Source organism: Puntigrus tetrazona, chromosome 24, assembly GCF_018831695.1.
Source record: "Puntigrus tetrazona isolate hp1 chromosome 24, ASM1883169v1, whole genome shotgun sequence".
Lineage (NCBI taxonomy): Eukaryota > Metazoa > Chordata > Actinopteri > Cypriniformes > Cyprinidae > Puntigrus > Puntigrus tetrazona.
This window is the reverse complement of record NC_056722.1, coordinates 10,839,786-10,863,454: the sequence shown is the minus strand read 5'-3', so window position 1 is coordinate 10,863,454 and position 23,669 is coordinate 10,839,786. Positions and strand designations below refer to the sequence as shown.

Below are 23,669 nucleotides of genomic sequence, written 5' to 3'. Positions count from 1 at the left end.
TTCTAGACTTTGAATTATGAGATGAGGTGTACAAGTTTTATTTCTGACATGTACATACTGGATGTGGCAGCTTTGATATAAAGAATTGAATCTCCTGTGTCAAACCTGTGCTGTGTGTATGAACATCAGTCCTTTTGCTTGAGACGTTTCATTTCCAACTAATGCTGCCCATTCCAGTCCATCTCTCACCTGTACTCAACAGAGCCATTCTTCTTAAGTGAAAATGATCAGGGGTCCTAGTTTGGTCAGCAGTGTTCTGGTAATTGTTTATTGCGTGCGGTATATAAAATGAAAAATCCATTACATGAAAGGTCCCATGGTACAGAAACTTTCACTTTATGAGCTTTTAACATTGATATGAGTTCTAGCCTGTCTCTTTGGCCCCCAGTGGTTAGAAATGGCGATAGGTGTAAATCCAGCCCTGCATCTCCGGCTTGTCTTTGAGAAAACTCAAGATGGCCTAATCTGGAGTTTCTATTTATGTCATCACACGGGATAGGTTACTCCTTATCTCTGCTGTGCTCGCCAGAGATTTTAACAGACGGCCGAACTGTACACTCCTGGTGATGGGCGATCTGACAGGACTGTTACTATGAGGTGAATATATGACAAACTCACCTTTGTCTATCTAGTCGGATGAAGATGCAGTTTTCAGTTTCAGCTTCATCAGGCAACAGGATTTTATGGTGCCTGCTTTATGGTGTTTTACCATTGCTGTCATTGCTTTTTTCTGTCAGGCAGTAACATCGGTTATACAATCGTATTTTTAATTTGGAGTTCGTATTATGTCAATTCTGGCAACCAACGCCACTAAGTAGATTGCATTTTAATATGTAGCCGAATCTGTTTGGTTTTGAAAGACGCCTTCAGTCTTCCTTTGGATTGGACAAGGCCTGGTCATGCACGCTTGGCAAAAACAGGCCAAATGAGAAGATAGGTCAAGCAATAGTAATTAGATAGCTGTCAAAAATCGACCTGTTTTTGACAGAGCTCATGAGAAAGGTGATGTAAAACATATAGAGATGGTTTTGTTAATTATACCACAGATATATATTCTTATGATATCAACACCTAAAATCAAATCTCTCTAAAAGGTGTACAACATGGGACATTTAAGTATTCTTTCTTAAATGTCAATGTAATGAAAAACATTTAATAGAGCAACTTAGATGGTTTTCAACTGTATTATTCTTACTGTATTTTACAGCATTCGGTTTGATTACATGTTGTTATTTGAGTTATTGGTTTGTTTTTAGACATTTTAGTGTTTGAGACCAGTTATATTTCATTAATTATTTGACCAGTTATAAAATAATAAATAACAAACCAATATTTGGTATACTATGCACCAATAAATCATGCTCAGTAAGACCAAGATCGTGGTATTGTATGCAGACAAGTAAATATGGTCAGTCTTGATTACATGTTGTACTCCAGTCATGAAGAGGCACTGCCTCAGTGAGTGGATGGAGGTGTGGGTGGGAAAAGAAGTGGGGAGATGGAGTAAAAAGAGCGCAGACGGGACCAAGAGAGCGAGAAAGCTTGAGAAGGTGAGCGAGACAGCAACAGAGTAAGAAACTGGCATAGATAGACTGCCCTACTAGACGATTGATTTGTTGGAGAGTGTCTTGTAGTGAGCTGGCGTGGGGTCCCGAGTTAGAGTCGACATAGAGACCCCCTCTCTCCATACCCCAGCGGACTTCCTGAAGACTTGAAGTGAAAGATAGAGAGACAGCAGCAGGAGACGGCACAGACACAGGCTGCCTCAATCATGTCTGTCTTAATTGCCACCCAACAGATCGATACGGCTGCCTCCTCTAACATGGTAAGAAACTTTCAGTGATAGCTGTGCTGTTTTATCTCTCTAGAGAGACGCTTATTCTTTACCAAGGCTTTATATCTTATTAGAGATTTTGGAAAGGCGTCCGGTGACAATGAATAAATAATTTAATACCGCAGTCTAAGGGGAACTGCATTATTATTGCCGTTCTTATGTGTGTGGTTATATGAGACCTGGCCCCCAAACTGAATATCACTTGTCTGATTTATTTGAAGCTTGTAAAAATATATGGCTACTCATATATTGCTCTGTAAGTGTAATTTTGACAGAGAACACTTTCTTCCTGTTAACGTGGAGCATCCTGAAGTAGTAAACAGTGTTTGGGTAGCATGTATACTGCTTGAAACTGAATGTGTTTTAAATGTGATTTTAAATGCAGTGATATATTGAATTCAATAAAATTTGTTTTGTGTCTTTATTTTAATTTATTTTACATTTATTATTAGGTTTTTTTTTATTGCTAGTGCTTTTGATGCTTGTGTCTGATTGTATTGAGGGTAGTGCTTATTAAATGAATTCAATTAAATACATTTAAATGAAATAAATTTTATTTTGAAGTTAGATTTTATTTCATCTTAAAAATCTCTGCACAGTCCTGTTAAGATAGCTGCATCAGCATGTGTTCCAGTATCGACGTACAGGACTTTCATCGAGTGACAAGCTCCTAAAAAGCAGAATTAGGATGTTGTGAATTAGAGAGAGCTATGCTGACATGTCAGTTTTGATTGAGTATTTTTGGTGCTGCTGTTTGAGTCTTGCATTTTATTTGCCAGCACATTTTAACATGCAGAGGAATGAATGTAATTTGCTGAATCTTTGCAGTAATGTAAATGTCTTATATGCATATATCAATCTGTATTCCAGCATTTGACTTTTTGAAAAAGAAGTTGGAAACTTGGAGGTCCATCCAGTTTGATTCAAGGAGATGAGGTGTGCAAATGTTTTATTTCTGGACATGAACGTATTGATGTTGCAGGTTTAATATAAAGTATTGAATTTCCCATCAAACCTGTGCTGTGTGTGGAAACATCAGCCCTTTTGCTTGAGACGTTTCATTTCTCCGACACGCGTCCCATTTCAGCCCATCTCTCACCTGTACTCTCTCAATGGGTCCATTCTTCTTTCATGGAAAGATGATCAGGTGTCTCAGAAAGTATTCAACATCAATCCCAGCCTCCAAAATGAATAGTTAGCTAAGTTTCTTTTTTTCTTTGTGTTTCTTTGTTGGAAAACAAAATCATCTTTGGGTAAGAAAGGTGAGAGTTCTAAGCTCTTTTATTTTGTGTGAGCTTGACATTAAGAATATCCTCCAAAATAAAGATGAAACAAAAAGTTTGCAAATCCAAAAGTGGGTGGAAAATGACAGAGTGGGATAAATACAAATATGAAAAGACCATGAGATCTTCTCTGAGAGCATTTGTCTTTGGGGAAGATTCTCCTGCCCTTTAAGTCATTATTCTGTTTGAAGAAATCAATATTGACATGCCGCCTGTTGCTGTCCTGTCACTAACTCAACCTTTATCTCTCAAAAGACTGAATATGAAAATGAAAAAATGAAAATAGCTGTTCAGAGAAATGAATCATGTTGAATTAAACATGCTCATCTTTGGTATTTATTGCTGTTGTACAAAGGCAAACTCTTACTAAATGCGTTAAGGGTAATTGAATCGCTTCAAGTCAGAAGCATTTAGAATAAGGTTGCCACCATAGCAAATTAAAATGCCGTTTTTAGGTATAATCTTTAAATGCTGGATTGTTGGTATAATCAGTAGTTAGAGCATGTCTGCCTTGCTGCTGTTTTTCAAACCGGTTTAACTGTCCAGTAATTACATTTTCCCGGCAACCATTCAGGGCAGGATTATAATGGACGGCTGTGGAAATTCTGCAGTAGACTTATTTTGAAAAGACTTATTTTCATCACACTATGGCTATGTTCCAAAACCTACTGAACTGCCTTCCTCACTGAAATGAACCTCATAAATGACTGATTTGAATTCGACACAAATAGCGCATCTCTTCAAGAGCTCTGAAACTGACTTTAACAGTCAATAGTCTTAAAGGACTCATATGATGCAATTTCTGTTTTCTTTTCTTTAGTGCAGTATGTAGCTGTTTGTGCATGTATAAGATCCGTAGAGTTACAAAAAGCTGAAAAGTCACCCACAAAAGGATTTATTCTATCTAAAATAGAAGGCTGATCCAGACCAGGCTAAACGCCTCGATTCAAACATGCTCCTCATGTCTATGCTGCGATGTGGAAATATTTGCATTATACCGCTCAAATTTGTATGCAAAGAAAGAAGGTGTGGTTTTGCTAACGCGTTAGTGTTGATGCCATGTCACGAGATGCAAAAGCACTTTATTTGGCCTAATGACATTATTAACTGTCCTTATATTTATATTTGAAAGCTTGCAATTATGGCTGCTAAGGGTCTTTACACTTCTGACGTGCGCTTGTGGATCAGTCAGTCACAATGCACTGTCAGCTGGCCAAGTAAGGCAGACTGCACTTGTCGGAAGGAGGGATTCTGGACACGTTTGAAATAGGCGGGGCATAGAGGAACTACAATAATATACAGTATTGAAAAATAACGTGTTTTTCAACGTTAAAAGCGTGACAACGTGTTCTGTTACACCAAATAAGCAAAATAATGATCTTTAAAATAGCATTAAACGACTCTTTTAAATCATCTGCAAAATTTTTTAAAACAAAGTCGCAGTGATTTTTGCAAAGTAAGACATACACTTGTAAAACATAAACCTAACCATTACCTATAATTTATTCATAAAATCAGTGGGAATATGTAATGATAGCTGATTAAAAAGGAGAATTATACATATATATCCTCAGTTCTGATTGGTTGATCGGAATGTTGATCCAGGAACATGCAGTACTTGGTAAAATCATGCTCACTGCCCACAAACACTTCCACTAGTTAGTGGAAGTTTACATCATGTCAAAGAAGACACTGTATTTCATGACACCACAGAACTACAATTTCAACCTTTTGTTGTACGCTCCGTCATTTTCTGAAGACTGCTTCTCTAATCTTCTCGTCTTATAGTCGTATTTATTTGTAATAACTAGTGTTTCCACCACTTGTAAAGTACAGTATGATTGATATTGTTATGTATACGTTTTCATTTGAGTGCTCAACATATCATAGTTGTTTGTGCTAATATGTGATGTATGTCTATAGTGCAGCTTTAGTTAACTACAATATTATTCTTACTGACATAGCTCTAATAATTTACTGTGAACCCACTATTTTCTAAAAATGTGTGATTAATGTAGTTTGTTGTTGTTCTAATTACTTTGTTAAATAATAAATAATGTAGTTTAGCTCACAGATTTCAAAAATCTTGGTGAAATTGCTGTTTATTTTGCCGCATTATAGAGACAAGTGAGTTAGTTAAGCTGGTACACCTGTGATACTATTCTGCATTTTAATTAAAGGTTAAGACAAGGAGCATCTTCAGACATTACTGTAGATATATTTAGTTTTGTACACTTTAGCGCTCCGCTAACACATCCACCATTATTGTTTTGTGAAGAATTTACAGTTCAGCAGTTAAACTTTAGCTATGAACATGATGCTCTTGCAAAATGTTTTTATGCCATTATTTTAAAGAACAGTTGGAGCTCTATATTATTGTTTTATTTAAAGGTGCATGCTTTGTCAATGATAGCACTCGCTAGCTTGCTTAAGAACTCTTCTCTGTGCCAATCAAAAGACTTGGCCAGCTGACCAGAATAGGCTTACGAAAAGGAGGGTTGGCTCCGAGACAAATGACTCTAATATCAAATGTATTTTTTGAAAAATTACAATGTATTTTGACCTTAGAGGCATTTAAACCTTTTTGAATAGGACTCCCACACAATATCAGCACACTTTAATATACTATGCGACAAAATTGTGTGATGAAGCTCTACTTATAGCACGGTCCATATATCTAACTCAATCAGATATAATCACATCAGTATTCACATTAGTATCTCTCTGAAACCAATGAGATTAATGCTCAGATACTTGGCTAGTGCTTGCTACAGTAGTTACAACACACTTCAGAAACCTCCGCCTTCCCAGCTCCACCTGCATAGATCTGCTATGTATTGCTACAAGTCATGTTTTTCACAGGATTTGTTCCCAGATATTCTGCATCCAGTTCAGTGCTGGCTGAGCATCCGAGCAAGCTTGTTGTGTCCAGGAAGTGAAACCACGTGGAGCTGTTATCGTAACTGTGTTCGAAAAAGCGCTCAATGATTTACCACCACTTGCGTTCATTTCTTTTGGAAATTGCTGTGATATGCACTTATTGGTACGCATTTTGCATCTTGTGAAAAGGGTATGTTTTTTTGTCATGAGATCAGATTGGTCATATGCGCAGCTTGAAAATAATTGCTAGCTTATCATCAACTAATTATCTTGCTGAACATCAATCACTCTGGGAAGCGAGTCTATGATGCTTTTAAATGTTTGGTAGGTACTACACTAAGAAAAAAATAGTGTAGGCAGTTTTCACTTAGAAACAGCTACTACCTAGAAATGACAAATAGCACATTGAAACAGTGAATATAAAAGAGCATTTTAAACAATCTTTGTTGTAGCTTATATCAGATATTCCACCGAGGAAGCAAGAACCTCAACAACGACTGTTGGAGTACAACTAATTGCCTCAAATTCAGCACAAGTTGCATTGAGTTTGTTGCTCTGAACTACACAGTACCTTTGACTTTGTTTTCCCATGGTCTTTTTTTGTCTTTGAGCCATCTTTTGTTTTATCCATTTTCCCCTTTCATCTGGAGGTCTAGATAATAACACTGAACCTTGCTGCGTCCAGTATGGCTGGCAGCCCTAAAAACTAAAGTAATAAAGGAATTTGGCAGAATCCTGACTGATGCGTTGAGTCCTGCAGCAGTGGGGGCACAGACTCTCATATACAACTACAGTGATTATATACGCTCACAACACACCAACCGCCCAATACTCTTTTTCTTTTAATAAAAAAAAGAAAGTATAAAAATGAGACACTTGTTTTATAGTTTGTTCTTTTAACCATTTTACCACAGTAATGCAGTTTTTTAGGGGTAATGGATGTATCGCGTAACCTAAACTTTTAAAGAGCAATATATAAATACCATAACTTCTTTCTTTTCTTCTTTCTTTCTTTCGTTCTTTCTTGTCTAGATGAGACTTTATTTCAAGTGTATCTAATAGGATTGGGTTTCCATTTGCCCTACATACTGGCTGCATGCTTGAACGTCTGGATCTTTGATGGGGAACTGCGTGACAAAACAGAACATTATTTTTTTTTTTTTTTCCTGAATGTTGTTTTTCCTGCTTGATCTGAGGGGAGAGGGATTGGGTGCATGGAGCTGTCAGTCAGAGCGAGTGTCTTTCTCTGACAGGCTGGAACAGAGGGGTGGATGAGAATAACAGGGCCTATTAATTTCACCGTTTGGATTTTAGACAAACATGGTCAAGCTCCAGCAGCCTCAATCTCTCCCTGTCATTCAACTGGGCCTCCATCGGAGCCGTAACACACACACACACACACACACACACACACACACACACACACACACACACACACACACACACACACGCACACTAGGATAGGGATGTATAATGGTAATACACCATTGTACTGCAACATGTAGAATAAGATCACGTAGAAAGGCATTCATTTGTGCTTAATTATTACTAATAAATGGCAGTATACCCATAAATACTAATACTATTCTAGTAATATGCATGCTAATAAGCAACTAGTTTAGAAACCCTAAAATAAAAAGTGTCACCTGACAACTTTTAATACATTTGTTGTTGTGTGTACATTATTGCAGTATGCAACAAAGGGTTAATACTTTTTCATTTAATAAAATCAGTGGACTGACTCATTTTTCAAATCGGAGTATTTTTGTACTTAACTACAATCCAATTATATCGCGTTATATCGCATACATTTTATTCCACCGCATTTCATAAAAGTGTTATTCCTTGTTACTGCGAACTAAAGAAATTGGTGCGAGGCACAATGTAGCAATTTCTGATTTGTGAAGGAGCTAATGTTTTCCCAATAACGTTTTGAAGTGTTCAGCATTTTTCATTCATTTGTGAATTGGACTGATCCAAAAGCAGCTGCTGTTGAGTGAAAAACTCACTGATTTAATTAACTGGGATATCGCTGCAGCTTGGATTTGCGCCTGGTAAGAGTGAAGTGTGAAAAGTAAATGAATAAACCTTACCGTTGTAAATTAAAATTGTATTATTTTCTATATAAATTACTTAAGCGTGATACTAGTATTAGAGTGTTATTAAAATACTATCGATTATATTGACTGTTGACTATGTAACAATGTGGAATGCAGAAAGATACATAAAGTGACATTTCCCAATGCTCTTGTAGGCTACTTAATAGAAATTAAAGGAAAAGAAATGACTATAAAATGAACGTACTGTGCTATTTGACTTTGGTCATATCGATCTGACATCTAGCCAGAATAGATTCAAAAAGCGACGAGGAGTGAGGCAACCTTCTCTCACTCAGCTGGGTTATAGAGAGGATTGTCTGGACTAATTTAGTTGGTCCCTTTGTTGTAGAGTACAGAAATGTGAAATATCCAGGTAATGGCCATATTGATCTTGCACATGTGAAGGCTATGGTATATCAAAGCGTTGTGGCTGAAGAATGCGATACAAAGGAATAAATTCTTGTGATCTCTCTGGCTCTCCTGCCATGAAGAACCATTCTGTCGCGCTCTACACTGGAGTACAGGCCCTCCATCAACAAGGTCAAGCATCTCTTCCTTCCTCTGTAGCTGTTCTTCACATACAACGTCAGCAATGAGTGGATGCATTCATAGGTTCCTCCAGACGCTTACGAAGAATGCTAATTTGACACATTTTTAATCAGTTATTCTATTTTAAGGAATAGGTAATCTATCTATCTATCTATCCATCCATCCATCTACAGACATTTTAAAAGTAACAAGTCTATATTGTAAAGTGTCAGATGTACATAAAAAGCGGTTCTGTACTCATTCTCTCACATGCTGTGTCTCTTCCTAAACATGTATATTTATTCAGTTCATGTATTTGTCAGATTGTCTTTCTTCTGACATCAGCACCCCAAAATCTTCACACACGCAAACATGTTGGCATTTGTGGTTTACGAGGACTTTCCATCGGCATTAAATAGGTTTTTATTCTCATGCGCCAAACTGTTTGTGCTGTTGCCCTACACCGGGGTTCTCGAAGGCTGCATTCGAATCAGAATTTTCTTGCATTTACCGTCATATGACACATTTATTATTATAGCGGAGGCTTAACATTTAAACATTGTTATATGCAAGAACTGCATATCTATACATTTTATTTTAGGTATGTTGTGATTATTTGAGAAGGCTAAATATATCATAGTTTATTATCAGCAGTGTCTGGCACTGGCCGCTTGGTCGTTACTTAACGTAATTAAGAGTTTTCTAAACGAACACACACGTCTCACCATCGCTTTCATTTCAGGCCATCTCCAAACGACTTATAAAATGAAACAAATGATTTACAAGATGCATTTATTAAGGTAGGAAATACAAGTAGTGCTCTTGAAGTACAAATGTAGGTGGGTCCAGATTGAATTATCCCGGGTCCGGATCCAGACTTTGAGAAGTACCGCCTTACACCAACCGTAAACCTTAACTTTTCCCCTTACAGGAAACTATGCATTTTTAGATTTTCAAAAAAATTTTTTTTTAATGCATTTTAAGCCTTTTGAATTATGATGACATTGCCAGTGTAACACCTCTGTCATGCCAATGTCATTAAACACCTGTCATTAAATACCTACGTCATTGCCACCCCACACACACACACACACACACACACACACATACATAACAGCCATAGCCACTGGATATCGTCCAGAAAAAGAGTTTGGTGTGTGCTGCTCACAGCAAGAGCATCCGTCATATTAGGATGAGAACTTTAATGCCTATTACACTGGAGAGAACTGCCTGATATGGATGATAAATCCAACCAGAACGGGCAGATCAAGCTGGGTGGTGAGATGGAGATGATTGGCCCTCAAAACAAGGAGTAAAACATCCACTGACAATCTTGTTTTCCTCAACCACCTCATTTATAAAGCTTAGGCGCAGATTTTTGGAGACATTGGAATTAGAGGAATTTAAGGATATAAAGTTTGTTGGCAAACTAAGAACATGTTATATATCCACTAGATGACAGTGTTGAATCAAGTTTTCCTAAGTATAGCAGAAGAAACATAAATACAGCAGTTTCAAAAAGCAATAGGATGCTTGCTATCTCTATATGTCATTGCATTAGCTCTCCAAATTAAACTAATGCTGCTTTTCTCAGATCTAACTTTTCTTGTTTTACTTTTCAACTTCTGTTTTGGTGATTTCTGAAAGTCAGCGTCGTACAGCATACGCTGCGCGTGTTTTCATCTTTCTGCGTTTCTTGTTGGAACATCAAGCGGCACAGCGTTGTTCCTCTCTTAACCCGCTTCCATTCTGGGCCGGTTAAAGGTTTTAACACGTTCATGAACGCATACTTTACCCCTGCAGGTGTTTCTGAGCGATGCATCATTTAAGGAGCTCTTGCATATACAAATCTCTCACAGGCTGATTATGTTTGATGGAGCAGATGTCCTTACTCCTCTTATGGACCGCCTGGGGTTGTGTGTGTATGTGGGTCTGGCAGGTACCTCTCATTCCCCGTACGCTGCAGATTGGTGCATTGTGTTGTGAAGAAAAGGCATTTGCTCGGCGTGTAATTACCTCGCAACAAAAAAAAAAATTCAAAATAATTTGAACGTACCTATCATTCATTCAGTTTTCAGATTGTTTAAAGAACAAAAACAATTGGAGCAGGGGTTAATATTCCCAACATTTTTACAGAAAACAAAAAACTGTAACAATAATAGATATATGCTTTAAACATTTTTCATATACTGTATTTATGTTTATTCAGTAATATCAAATAATACTTTTGACTGTAATAGATCCATTTAATTAATTTTTGTTTTTATTTATTCATGTTTTTCCAAATGCAAGTATTAAATATGTAACATAAATTAAATTATTATTAGAAGGCGTAATTCTGTATCAGTTACAGATGCAATATAGTGTTAAATAACAAAATCTGCTTACTGCTAAAATATCTTGTGTTAATTTGAAAAGTGGGCATAATCAAACATTTGGGAGGAAAATATTAGGTTAATTTTGAAATTGTTAAGCACATCATAGGGGCCACAATAAAATAAAAAATGGTATATATGGGGACATTAAATCAAAGTTAAAATGAAAGTTTCTGCACTGTAGGGGTCTAGTTTTGTAAGTGTAAATGTCTCTGGCCACATGGGGGCGCTCTAGTATTTGTGATCAGTGTGAAGAGAAATATATAAACACTTAAAATGTATATATATGTGTATATATATATATATATATATATATATATATATATATATATATGTATATATATATATATATATATATATATATATATCACTGCAGAAAATTACTGTTTAGCCGTATGATGTCATTGTTTTTGTCTCATTCATGGCAATTCTTTAACTATTTTTTTTCTGATCTCTGATTTATCTCTGATCAGTTTGGCCACTATTCACACATGGGAAATCATCATGAATCAGGTCATTGACTGTTCAATCCTTGTTCTCGGCTGAGAGAAATTTGTCCCCATCTTCTCTGGTTTTGAGGTTGGATAAACCCGATGGATGGATGAACGTGAACAAAGAAAACGGACACGTGGAGAATAACGATGAAGCTGAACTTAAGTCTTCCTGCGAACTGTTCGTCCCATCACCTCGGTTCTTACTCTCCGAATTTAAACCTTATCGATCTGCTTGTTTGACTTTTTTCCCCTTGGATCTTCATCGGCTCTGTCTGTGTGTTGAGTCACGAGGGCTTAAAAGATCACTTTGTCAACATCAGCGTTCCTATAGCACACACGCACTTCGATAAAAGCATATCTTGTGATATTTCCTAATGGCTTTGCTGTACCAATGATTTTCCAGTAAGATAAGTGCCGCTGGGCAGACGGAAAGTGGGACCCCACACCGGTTGGACTAACACAGAGTCTCACCAGAGAGCCATATAAGTAAAATAGCTTTGATAGCTTTTGCTTCCTAACAGTGACTTTAGCCACTGCATTGTTATAAGATTTGAAACAAACTGAAAACAAAAATATCTGCCGCTCGCTGATATTTACACAACGCACTGTCACTTGCACCTCTTAACAATCTTTACCATCAGATTTCTTTCTTTTCCAAAAATTAAATGTATTTTTAGGAAGAAAATTACAAAATGCATGCAAATTTCGTCTTAAATGACAATTCCTTCCATTGTTGGACATGTATATAGATGGAGAAGAACTGCTCTAAATAATTCTGTTGTCATAAGGACAAAATACACTTGCCATATTTTCCCCCAAAAAACTTTGGACTTCCTCCTTCAGTGTGATTTAAATAAGCACTTTACTTAAATAAGTAATTAAACACTATTAATCAAAACTTTTATTTTATTTACTAAATATGTAATGCATGCTGCTACTGCTCAAACATTTGGGCTTTGTAAAAGTTGCTGTTTTGACAGAAATCACTTATGCACACGGGCTGCATTTATTTGATAAAAATAATTTTATCGCAATCGATTTTTTCAATTTCTACAATTTCTATTCTATATTTTAATTTTAAAACGCAATTTATTTCTGTAATATCTTACTCTTCAGTGGTACGTGGCGCTTTAGAAGTCATTCTGATATGCTGACTTGCCGCTCGAGAAACATCCTTTTTTATCAAATAATTATAAGTATTTTTTAAAGATTTATTTTAGCACTTATTTGAAATAGAGTTATTTTGTAATGATTTTTTTTTTAAAAATCTGTTTCATGCATCCTTGCTGAATAAAAAACTAAGGTATTTTTAATGTTTTTATTTCTTGATGGTTTCTGTGAAGTTATCGAGTCCGTGATATTCTATTCTCTATATATAAGATTTTTTTGTGCTGCCTAGGTAAAAATATCTTAGAAATATAATAACACACTTCTCCACATGCAGCAACTTTATGTGATGTTTCATTCATATCCATGGATAGAGAATTTTTTGCTTTGTCTCTCCTGTAAAGTTAGTCAAATGTCACCCCTCTAAATATGCATTCACAATTTTAGTCAGAACGTAATTTTCATATAAACTATGACTATGATATATTATGATCTATAGAAGGTCTAGAGAAGTTTTTCTCCGATTCAGAGAAAATGAACTGCCAAAATCGATATCAATTCCGTGTTTGCGTTATATAAATATAAAATATAATATAATCATGTGTCTTTTCGCAATTTGAATTCGTTTTAATTTAATGCATAATTTTCCCAACCTCAGAAATCTCAGAGCAGCTCTGTCAGAATCATGTTAATTTATCGTGACTTCACGGGAAGGCTATGCCCTCTTGGCTTTTAATGACAGCCTCTCTTATAGTCTGTTAAAAGTTTTAATGCATTTTGTGATGTGTTTGGCTCTAAGCCATTGACCATGATTGCAGTCCTACTTGAGAAACAGTCAGTGTCACCAGCAGTTGCCATCCAATCATTTCTATTCATTAGTGAGAAGTGCAGCGAAATGCTAAAGCTACTGTAATTACCGCCGCTTGATTTCACAGTTTTGTGTATCTCTTACATGCTCCAGCTGGCATCCTAAATAGTCCGTAACAAGTTACTGTGTCCTATAACTGCGTGTCCCAAACCGGGGCCACGGAGAAAAAAAAATCCAATGAAAACACAAGCAGGATGTTAGTTTGCTTTGTGAAGCCTAAAAAATAATAAATAAAGTGAAAGGTCTGAATTTAAGAGCGCTTGATGAAGCAGTGTCTGAAGGTTCTGTAGGGGAAAATAAGACGAAACAACACTGAACTGTACTAATAACGAGCCTTTAGTGATTTTGTTTCATGTCGCTATTATTAGAAGACATAATTTCCCATGCGCCTGTTTTCAGGGGTACAATTCTAAAAATAGCCAAAGGCGCAAACATATATGTCACCCGGAATGCCAGTTTCACAGTTGAGACCTTTTGTTGTCCCAGTTTCTGCTTACGTGTTTGCGGCTGAGCAAATGCATCCGATTCCCGCTGTTCAGGAAGGTCTGGTTTGATGGCTAGTTTCGCCACCAGCTAAAACCAGCAGATAAACCATCCATTTGAACCGCATTTATTATTCGACGGTTTGGTTATTATAACAGCTGTGCCGCTTTCACTTGTCAAGCAATCATCCTGTCCTAGTTTGCGTATTTTACAGTCGTAATTAACGTAGCGCGTCACGACAAGCTTGTACAAGGTCTGTTGTTTTTAAGCCGCTGGCCGTGGTTCTAATGTAACAGCCTCGTCCGGGATCTGGAGCCGTCCGCGGTGCTGAAGCAACATTTTAAAGAAACTGAAAATTGTTATAAAGGCATTTTAACTTTAAGAATTTCTTGACGAAGTACAAACCCATAATCTGTAGCGGCGCTTCCTCCCAGCGAATGAATTCATCCCTTGTTGCCGACACGTCAAAATCTATTAAGCAGTATTATGGATAGAGGACTGGTATTGTAGCCAGAATCAACATTTTAAGACATTAGACTCTTATTCTCACGGCACCCATTCACTGCAGAGGATCCGGCGTTGAACAAGTGACGTTTTTATCCAAATCCAAATTTTTACAAGAAATAAATCCATCCGCACCTTGAGAAAATTTCCAGCCGATTTTCATTCCTTTAATTTGTTAAATTATCAGAAAACATTTCGCGCATTGGATATGTGTGAGCTAATTGGTGCCTCTTTATAAATTGTCGAATTACGTGCGACTTTTAATTAACCTGCCCAAATAATATAAAATAAAATTTTTGGTAATTATCAGCTATTATCAGCGATTGTTTCTTGCTTTATTTTTTGTGTTGATGGTCCCTTGCCAGAAAAGCCGCCGCGCTAATTACTATATGTTATAAATAATTTATTTAAAAAGATTGAAATGAGCTAGACGTGGAAATGAGATTATCGAACGTATTACTTTTTTTTGCAGCCGTGAAATGTGCTATCTTTATAAATAAATCAGTTTATTATAATTGTGGCACAGCGGTTAGCACATAGACTCATCACTTGCAGATATAAAGCTCCAAGGTTAGAGTTTAGCATGTCTCTACTACTTTTTTTTGTCTGATAAATTAATTAACAATACTTATATAAAACATTAAACGGAAAAATCAATAATGATATTAAAAACAGCAACCGTAGGAGTGATTGTAAGTATCATGGACTATAGTACGGATCGCAGCGTACTGGTGTAGGTCTTCCAGCTGTATGAGGGGGATTCTAAGTGCGTTTCTCAATGCCGTCCCTATAATTGAATAACCTGACCTTAATTACTCATGCTAACCCTACTGCCTAAGAAAGTTGGCATTTAAAACAAGCACGTTTGTGAAAATAACTCTGAAACCTATCAAATCTCTTCGCGTCGAGCAGAACGCCTTTCATTTTTACCTGCTTTCTGTTTGCGTCCCCTCACCTCTCAGCGGCCTCAGCGAGGACAAGGACTCCATCCTCTAAAGCGTGGCCTTTCATAACATCAACACACCTTTAATACGTGATTGAAAATGTCCAACCGAGGCTAATAGAAGTCTATTGATTTAGGCTATTGGCCGTGGGTGTGGCTTACATGTTGGAATTAGCGTGGAAGTAAAAAAATGCAATGCATTTAAAACGATTAATTATGCCCTTATGCGGCTTGAGCTGCAGCTTTTGTTGTGCAAAAATCCCATTTTGTCAATATACCATGCGATGGCTTTGCCGCCTTAATCTCAAACCCTTCTAAGTCTCTGCATGAAGAGATGTTTGATTAAAATCTCATCAAACTTTCCTCGGCGAGAAATCCTTCTCGCTGCGTACGCAGTTAAACACACACACCTGAGGCTGTGAATGCAAATGAGGTGTGTTTGGATGCGTTGTCATTTTCACGTCTTTATTCCCCGTCCCATGTGGTTACATCTGCGAATATACAGCATGTCAAATACATTTGGAGCAGCTGTGATTTCACACTGTCACTTTAACCCGATACTGTTGATGAAGATTCCTTTCAGAGTTTAGGATGTTGTCAGGTCTCCAGATATCCAGAACGTAGGTCTGCACCAGCCTACTGTTCAGATGAACTCCACTGGGACTTAATTCCTAGCAAGGCAATTACAGCAGCGGAATTATAACAAAGGATGAAGATGCAAGTGGAATGCAGCGAGTGTGAACTTGTTAAGGGTATTTGCTAAGGCAAGCATCTCAATTACTTATTTGAACTAACCCCTATTCCAAGTCAGCGCTTAACTAATTTCACACCATTTGAGCTACCGACGTGAAAGATCCGCTCGAATAATGTAAAGTTTACAAGTTTCCGAATATTTTCACTTGACAGATGATAAAACAGGCGAAGACTCCAACCCAGGCTCGCTGGGAAAATAATGCTTCCAACGATGCTTGCATACAATTCACTCTTATTCCCACACGAATTACATTTATACTGCCAGGTTATAGATTAATAAACACCGGTGTTATAGTTATAGTTCTCGTAAGCAATGACTGAGTTATTAACTGAATTACATTATTATAAAAGCAACTAATTACTAGGGAAAGTAACTATTCAAATATGTCAAATAAAAATATGTTGAATGAAAAGGACACTAAATAATTTATTGTTATAAAAAATTGTACGCTAATTTACATTGTTTCTGTCTGGCGGTGTGGGAGACAGCTATCAAATTTAATATATTATTGTAAATATGATCAACTATCTTTTGAATAGTATATTTGTTAAGCATTATAATATGATATTGTGCCAATTTAGCGTTATCAGATGATAGAAATTTAGTAGTTACAATAACCGTGAATGTATATTTGCTTTTTATAAAAAGGAGACAACGAAAAATAATTATGATAAACGAAATTGTGATACTACAAATTCTACTACTAATAACAATATAAAATGCACTATACGTTTATTTATAACACAGTTATTCCCATCACTATTAAACACTCGTTTTCATGTTGTACAAACATTTTTATTTTTGTATTACATAAACTGCTGCATATTTATGGACGGTCTGTTGTAGTAAGCTTGCTTGATAGCTTACCTGGTACAAAAATACACGTATGATAACGGAGCATTCAGTTAAGCGTAAGGCCATAAAAACTTGAAGAAGCCAGCTAAAATGGAGTATGAAGTATTTCTGCAAACATGTTTTATCCCATGTTTGTTTTTGGGTGGCGGTAAGGTTTAAGATAGGGTTTAGGTGGGACATTGTTTCTAACACGATAGAGAATTCAACTTATACTTGTTTATGTTGGGTGAAGCTTCGGAAGACATGGAGGTCTTTGGGATTAGGCAGGTTGGCAGACTAGAACCGGAAGGACCAAATAAGGGCATAAGGAAACAGGAGGGAGGAAAAACGCAGGACAGGGCAAACACAGGCATGACACATACACTAACACAGAGGGTCCTTCTCTAATATCGGAGTCACTGCAGTTCTTTTAGTGTTTATTTTTAGATGAATAAAAATGCTAAGCAGTAATAAAAATGCTAAATAGTCAACGAGTCAGATTTGATGAATGCAGGTGTTAATATTTAGGGTTCAGACACTGCAGTGTTGGATGAGAGGGGGCATTCTTTTATCAGGCTGTGTAAAGCCTCATGGGCGGCATGCTGCGTAGGTCACAGCGGTTCAGACAGCTGTCCTCAGATTGTATCACTCAAAGAGTCTTTGTCATGTTTTTCTTCCTTTAGGATACATATCTGAACAGATTCCATCAGTGAACTCAATACGCATTTTTCTGTAATTGTCATATTTAGAATTATGAAGATTTTGCGGATACGAGAGCTTAATTTGAAGCATTCAGATACTCCCATAAAAGATGCAGTTTATTTTTTTTAAATTTAAATTAAAATAAAAAAGGAAATAGGCTTCTGAATATGACATGAAAATAAAATGTATATTATTCCAAGCCCACTCTGCGTTCTGCCCTGTCACCCTCATTGAAAATGGATTGTGACCTGCAGGTTGCTTTTACTGAGCAGCTAGCTGGGCCTTTGCGGAGTCAGATTTTGCTTAGGGCACATGCAAGTCACAATATGACATGCTCAAATGACACCAGTCTAGTCCGGTCGAGTCGTACATGCCCAGACCATCCATACAGCTGCCAACCTTGTGATGCCAACATTGTGATGGCTACTTCTAAAAGATGTGGTGCAGGAAAACGTCAGCATTATTTTTTTTTTAGATATAAAATAACAATTAGGTTAAAAGTAACCTTCCCATGAGATCCAGTATAAGATAGCTATTTATTTCTCTAGTGTTTAGTGGTTTTGACACCGAGCTTAAGTGCCAATGTCAAAAACATCAATCTTCATGTGTTAAAATGTGTGTGCTTATAAGATATCTGCATCTCAAATTCTGCTGAAAGATCCACATTTTCCTCACTAATGAGGGCATTAAGATTCATCCTGGGTGAAATACTGCAGACTAGGGTCAGCGTTAAACCCAGAGCTGAATGTAGTGTCAACATTAGCCTTCAGGGAATACACTAAGACTGAATTATGCCATGCTGACAGTGCCGTTTATCTGCTCACAGTTTTTAAGCACTCGATTCAGCAGGAGTTTTCACACTTTTGACATGTACTCACGAATATGATGGTCCCCAAAGTATTAAAAAGTATTTTTAAAATCTAAAATACAAAGGCGTCTGTATACACTGTACAACCCCTAGGCAACATGCCTGCGGCAAAATTCTGCAGCATAATTATAACAAGTTGCTATTTGCGCATTTAGTGACACTTCCAAATTGAATTATACATTTTAAGTAGCTGTAACAGTGTATTTAGGTTTAGCTAAAACAGATGAATGTGAAGTGGTGAGTGGCGGTTACCGCTATGCCACATTTGAAGATAGCACGCCGTCAACCCTACCCTAAACCTGATAGTGTACACAAAAGCAAACATGAGAAAAAAACGTTCTTGCTGAAGCTAACCATTCCATTTCAACTTGCTTCCGCTAGTTCTTTTGTGCTGTTTTGTCAAGAATTGTGTTCCACACTACGAGGGCAACAGCGTACCAGGTGAGCTACAGAGCATGTTTACTATGTTAGAAAAGCTGTACGTATGGAACTGGTTACGTGATGCAAATGTCAAAATCCAGTTTACATGTCATGCACTATGGTCATGAAATAGTATTGTCGTTGATTAATGTGAAAAGGAATAAAATTTGTGTTCTGTTGCCACTATAGTGTTTTTTTAGCTGGGGACTGAATGAAATGTATATACTGTATATATATATCTATATATAAGGATGTTTCTGGAGTTTTGCAAAGAGCTTTACTTTCTAGTCAGTATTGGTTGCATATATAATATGAAGAGCCCCTTTTATGCAGTACGAGCAAGCATTATATTATAAATACTTTTTTTCTTTTTGTATTATTGCTGAAAGCAATCTTTGTAACTAACAGGAGTTTATAATCTTCACAAATTAATTTATTTTCAGTTTGTCAATTTTAAAAGCCAAATTCAAATATTTCAAAGTTTGTTAGAATTGTTTGCAACAGAAATGTATCAGAACAAAGTGGAGTTTGTCTCTGAAGTCCTTGGTACTCTCCTTTATTAACTTCATATTAACCATCTTTTTCAAGATATGTCAAAACTTTAAAGAGGTTAATTGATGTATTTTATGTAATAGAATATCTTTTTGAGCATATTTTTACCACAGACCTCATTTCAAGCATTTAACTGAAATCCATTCAAAAGACCATTCCTAGCTTTTCCAGGATATACAGTACATTTTGTAAAAATCCTTTTTCCCTCAAACATTTCCACAGACTCCGAGAACCTTACTGCGGTCTCTTGAGGGGTCCCCAGTTTGAAAACCTCTGCACTAAAAGAATTAAACTAGTAATCGGGATTGGTGAATAAGACACGGGTCTTGCACTGTAATGCTGTGCACTTTAAACAAGTGTTTAGGAAATGTGACCCATAGGGTTTCTTTAAGAGACCCTGACTGGTCAAACCTCCAGAGGCCTTGGCGTGCCACAACGTGAATGTTCCTGAAAGTTCTGAGCAGCCTGCCATCCACAACCAGGTCTGAGTGCTCACACTCATGATGGTTGGGGAAAAAATCACAGCGCTAATGCAGGAGATAAATAGAATAATAGAGACATTAGGATGCTGGCAGGGTTGGTGCAGAGAGGCAGGCCCTGTGGAGCAGCTGTTGTATCGTGGGATGGGTGATTTGGAGCCAGAGTGAGATGTTGCAAATAAACGCAAATGAACGACAGCTGGCAGAGCTCTGGGTTTTGTTTGCCAATAAAGACAGAATTAGACTGGAGTTGCCCAGGCAATGGATCACTATTCAAACACTGTTGGACACAAAATTAGACTTTTCTATCCTTATGATAACAGATATAGTTTGTGAATGATGCCATAACTGTCAAGTGCAACTGACATAAATAAAGTAAAGATGAGAAGACGTGAAACAATCAAAGACCTAAACCGTTACTAGTGAGCTCAACAAAAAGGATGTGCAAAATGTCAGAATTTAAAAAGCAGCTAGTGGATTATTGGAATGAGTAGTCAACTGTATAAAAGCCTCGTTGGTTTAGGGTCATTGACTTCAATTAGATGCATTATTAGCAAGGTATGGGTGCTAAACAAACCCATCTGTCAGTAGTGTAACTCACACAAATAAATCGACTAACATAACTGTGAATGAAGTCAGTAATGCTAGGTCATCGCTTGTAGAAACTGATAGATGGTTTTAAGATGTGTCAGCACTGCTGACACTGAACCGTGATGTGCTATTATAATTTTGCAAATGTTGCATTATATGAGGTCTTCCATTGAAATGCTCCCACGCACAGTGCCTGGAAAAGGGTTTAGCGTGCTGACAGTGTAACAGTTATAGCATAAACCCATGGATGGGGAAATACACGAGCGAGCTCTGAGCTTTTCTATAACCTAGTGAGATGGCACATTAATTGAATATGTAAAATGTTTTTTTTTTGTTTGTTTTTTCCAAGTAATGATTTTTTTGTTCAGTTTTCAAGGGCATCCACTGGAGAGTCACTTTCCTGAAGGATTTAGCTCCAAAACACCTGCCTGGAAGTTTTTAAGTTATTCTGAAGACCTTGATTTTCTGGTTCATGTGTGGGCTGGAGCTAAAATATGCTGGAAGTAGGCCCTTCAGAAGCAGAATTGGACAACAAATAAATCTACTAATCAGTCAATAACTAAATTATTGACTGCACTAACACTCTCTAAAAAAAATATAATAAAATCTTAAAAATATATATATATAATATATTATATCTATATATATATATATATATATATAATGAATTATATAATTACTTATTTACATTGTGTGTACATTTGCATATCATGAAACTTAGTAAATGTTGTAAATAGAAACTTCCAGAGTTTGTAGAACAACTGATAAGAGATCAGAGAACATTCTTTCATTCAGAATCTCTTCAGATCCTTCATATTCACAGCTCCATGTAGTTCACCTCACTCATTTACATGGTTCAGGTCAGAGCACAGGGCAAAAGCTTCATTTTGTGCACAGCGACCCATTTTTATGTTGGTTTTGATGTTCGTTTTGTATATTTGTACTGATGGAAGAACCAACCACAGCCCATTATAAGATTAATAATCAAGTTTAGATTTTTTATGTTGGTATTTGATGAATTCATGATGCCGTGCATCTGAACAAGAGGTCTGACCATAGAAGCCAGTGTCATTTAAAGTTCTAGTCGAGTTTATTTTTGGATGAGCATAGAAAACCTGTGATGTAGGAACTGTTTGATTTTTAATTCTTTTAGTCTTTCCCCAAGACACAACTAATCGCTGCAATTCTCCTTCTATGATCCTTAGAGAGTCTTTGGTCACTCCATTTTCATCATGCGTTATGGCAGTATTGGCAAAAGTCTTCTTCCAACCAGTTTTGTAACATCTGTAGTTAATCGAAACCTCTTAACTATTGCCCTAATGTGGAAGTGGGGATTTTAAATGCTTTAGATCTTTTCTTATAGCCATTTTCTATTTTGTAAAGCTCAACCATCTTGTTCTGCACATCAGAATTTTGGTTTTACACATATTGATGGATGATTAAGGGAATTTGGTCTCACACCAGATAAAATAACTACAAAGATAACGATACAGATTTAGTTCTAAAAATCCTTCTCAGTGTTTACGAATAGCAAAAATAGTCCACACCACAACTATATGATAAAGGCACAGAGTAACATTGTCTTTGGAATCACTTCGAATTATTTTTCCAGCTGATGAAAGATACAAATATTGACAGCCAATCAGAATCTATCCTGCTATCACGAGTTTGAGAATTAAAAAAACGAGCACTTAGAATAACTAGATGATATAGTCCACTGGTGTGGACACTATTGTTATCTTTATAGTTATTGCTCTTGGTGTGAACAGGGCTTTAGGGGACGGGCCACGATCATTGACTCCATTGCATCATCAAGATACGATTTCAGGACTGAACACAAACAAAAACTGTTTAAAGGTCTAACTACATAATTCAGAACTACAAACTTTAACACTAACAAACACAGTCTTTGTTACATGTTTCAGCAATACATTTTTAATATTTATGTGTTTATAAACAATTCTCTGAATTACCTTTCCACAAACCTTAACACTTTTCACAGAGCACTCCCATAGATAGGCATGGAAACATCTGAAAGTAGCTGCCCGTCGGCAGATACTGAATTGACCTTGTACTTGGTACTTTTACTTCAGAACTTATGGTTTGACTTGGACCAAATTACTGATACTTTTGACAAATCTAAAACTACATAAATGATGCACTGGCCCGAGCAAATCCAAATGCCAAATCCAAATCAGAATATGCCGGCACAAGGATGCACACAACGTATTTTACAGGCAGACATCCTGGCTAGTGTGATTGACCTAGACGAAGAGTTTGTATTTTTTTATACTGGCCGGGCATCTCTTGCACCATAACAGTTTGTAGCAATAAAATAGCATAGGAAATAATAAGTTGACTTGAATTATGCAGTCAGTAGGGCAAAGAGCAGCTATATGGTTTATTCATCTGCAGCATATAAAATTTGAGGTAAATCAGCTTCTCATATTAAAAACCTCACACGTACTTGCTTTTAACCTGGCTCTGAGTGTTGGGGGGCAGAAAGTCGTCTTCAGCAAATTGCACTGTTTCATGGCTGGAGTTCAGTAAATGGTAGGAAGACAGTTACATCACATTGCATTACGTTGTCACTGTGCTACTTTCTGTAGTACAGCTATTTTTCCAAGCCAAACTTTTAAGTAAACAAGCATCTTTAATGGAGGAGTCAGAGATGAGTGGATGAGCGGAAGCTTTTAATATAAATCAAAAATACAGCCAGGGTCAGATAACGGCAAACAGATATGGAAACGGTCAAAACACAAGAATAGTCTAGGGCAGGCGTGGGTCTATGAGCAGCCAACAATATTTAAAGGGCAATATAAGAGGGGTAGTCAGACGATGAGCATGAGTCAAGGCACTATATAAAGTAAGTCCAAACAGGGGTAGACGCTAAGTAATACGCGGAAGCTGGATCAGTGACTGAATGGAGTTTAAATAGAAAGAATAATAAGATAACCAGGTGAGCAGATGTAACATGAAACACAGAAACAATTGAACAGACATTTCAAAATAGAAGTCCACAGATAACAAGACAGGGGGACATGCATTGCAATCATGACAAAAATGATAAG

General features: G+C 36.9%; 1 protein-coding gene across 3 annotated transcripts in view; it reads left to right on the top strand.

The window, feature by feature from the left end:
- The window catches only part of dpp6a (dipeptidyl-peptidase 6a), a 343,738-nt gene that overhangs the window by 146,794 nt on the left and 173,275 nt on the right, over positions 1-23,669 (top strand). The window contains exon 1 of one of the 3 annotated variants that reach the window (XM_043226512.1): positions 1,704-1,825. The exons of the other annotated variants lie outside the window; for them this stretch is intronic. Coding sequence (XP_043082447.1) covers positions 1,772-1,825 — 54 coding nt within the window. The 5' untranslated portion in view covers positions 1,704-1,771. Of the gene's footprint in view, positions 1-1,703; positions 1,826-23,669 lie in introns of those variants that run through there. 3 annotated transcript variants of the gene reach the window in all.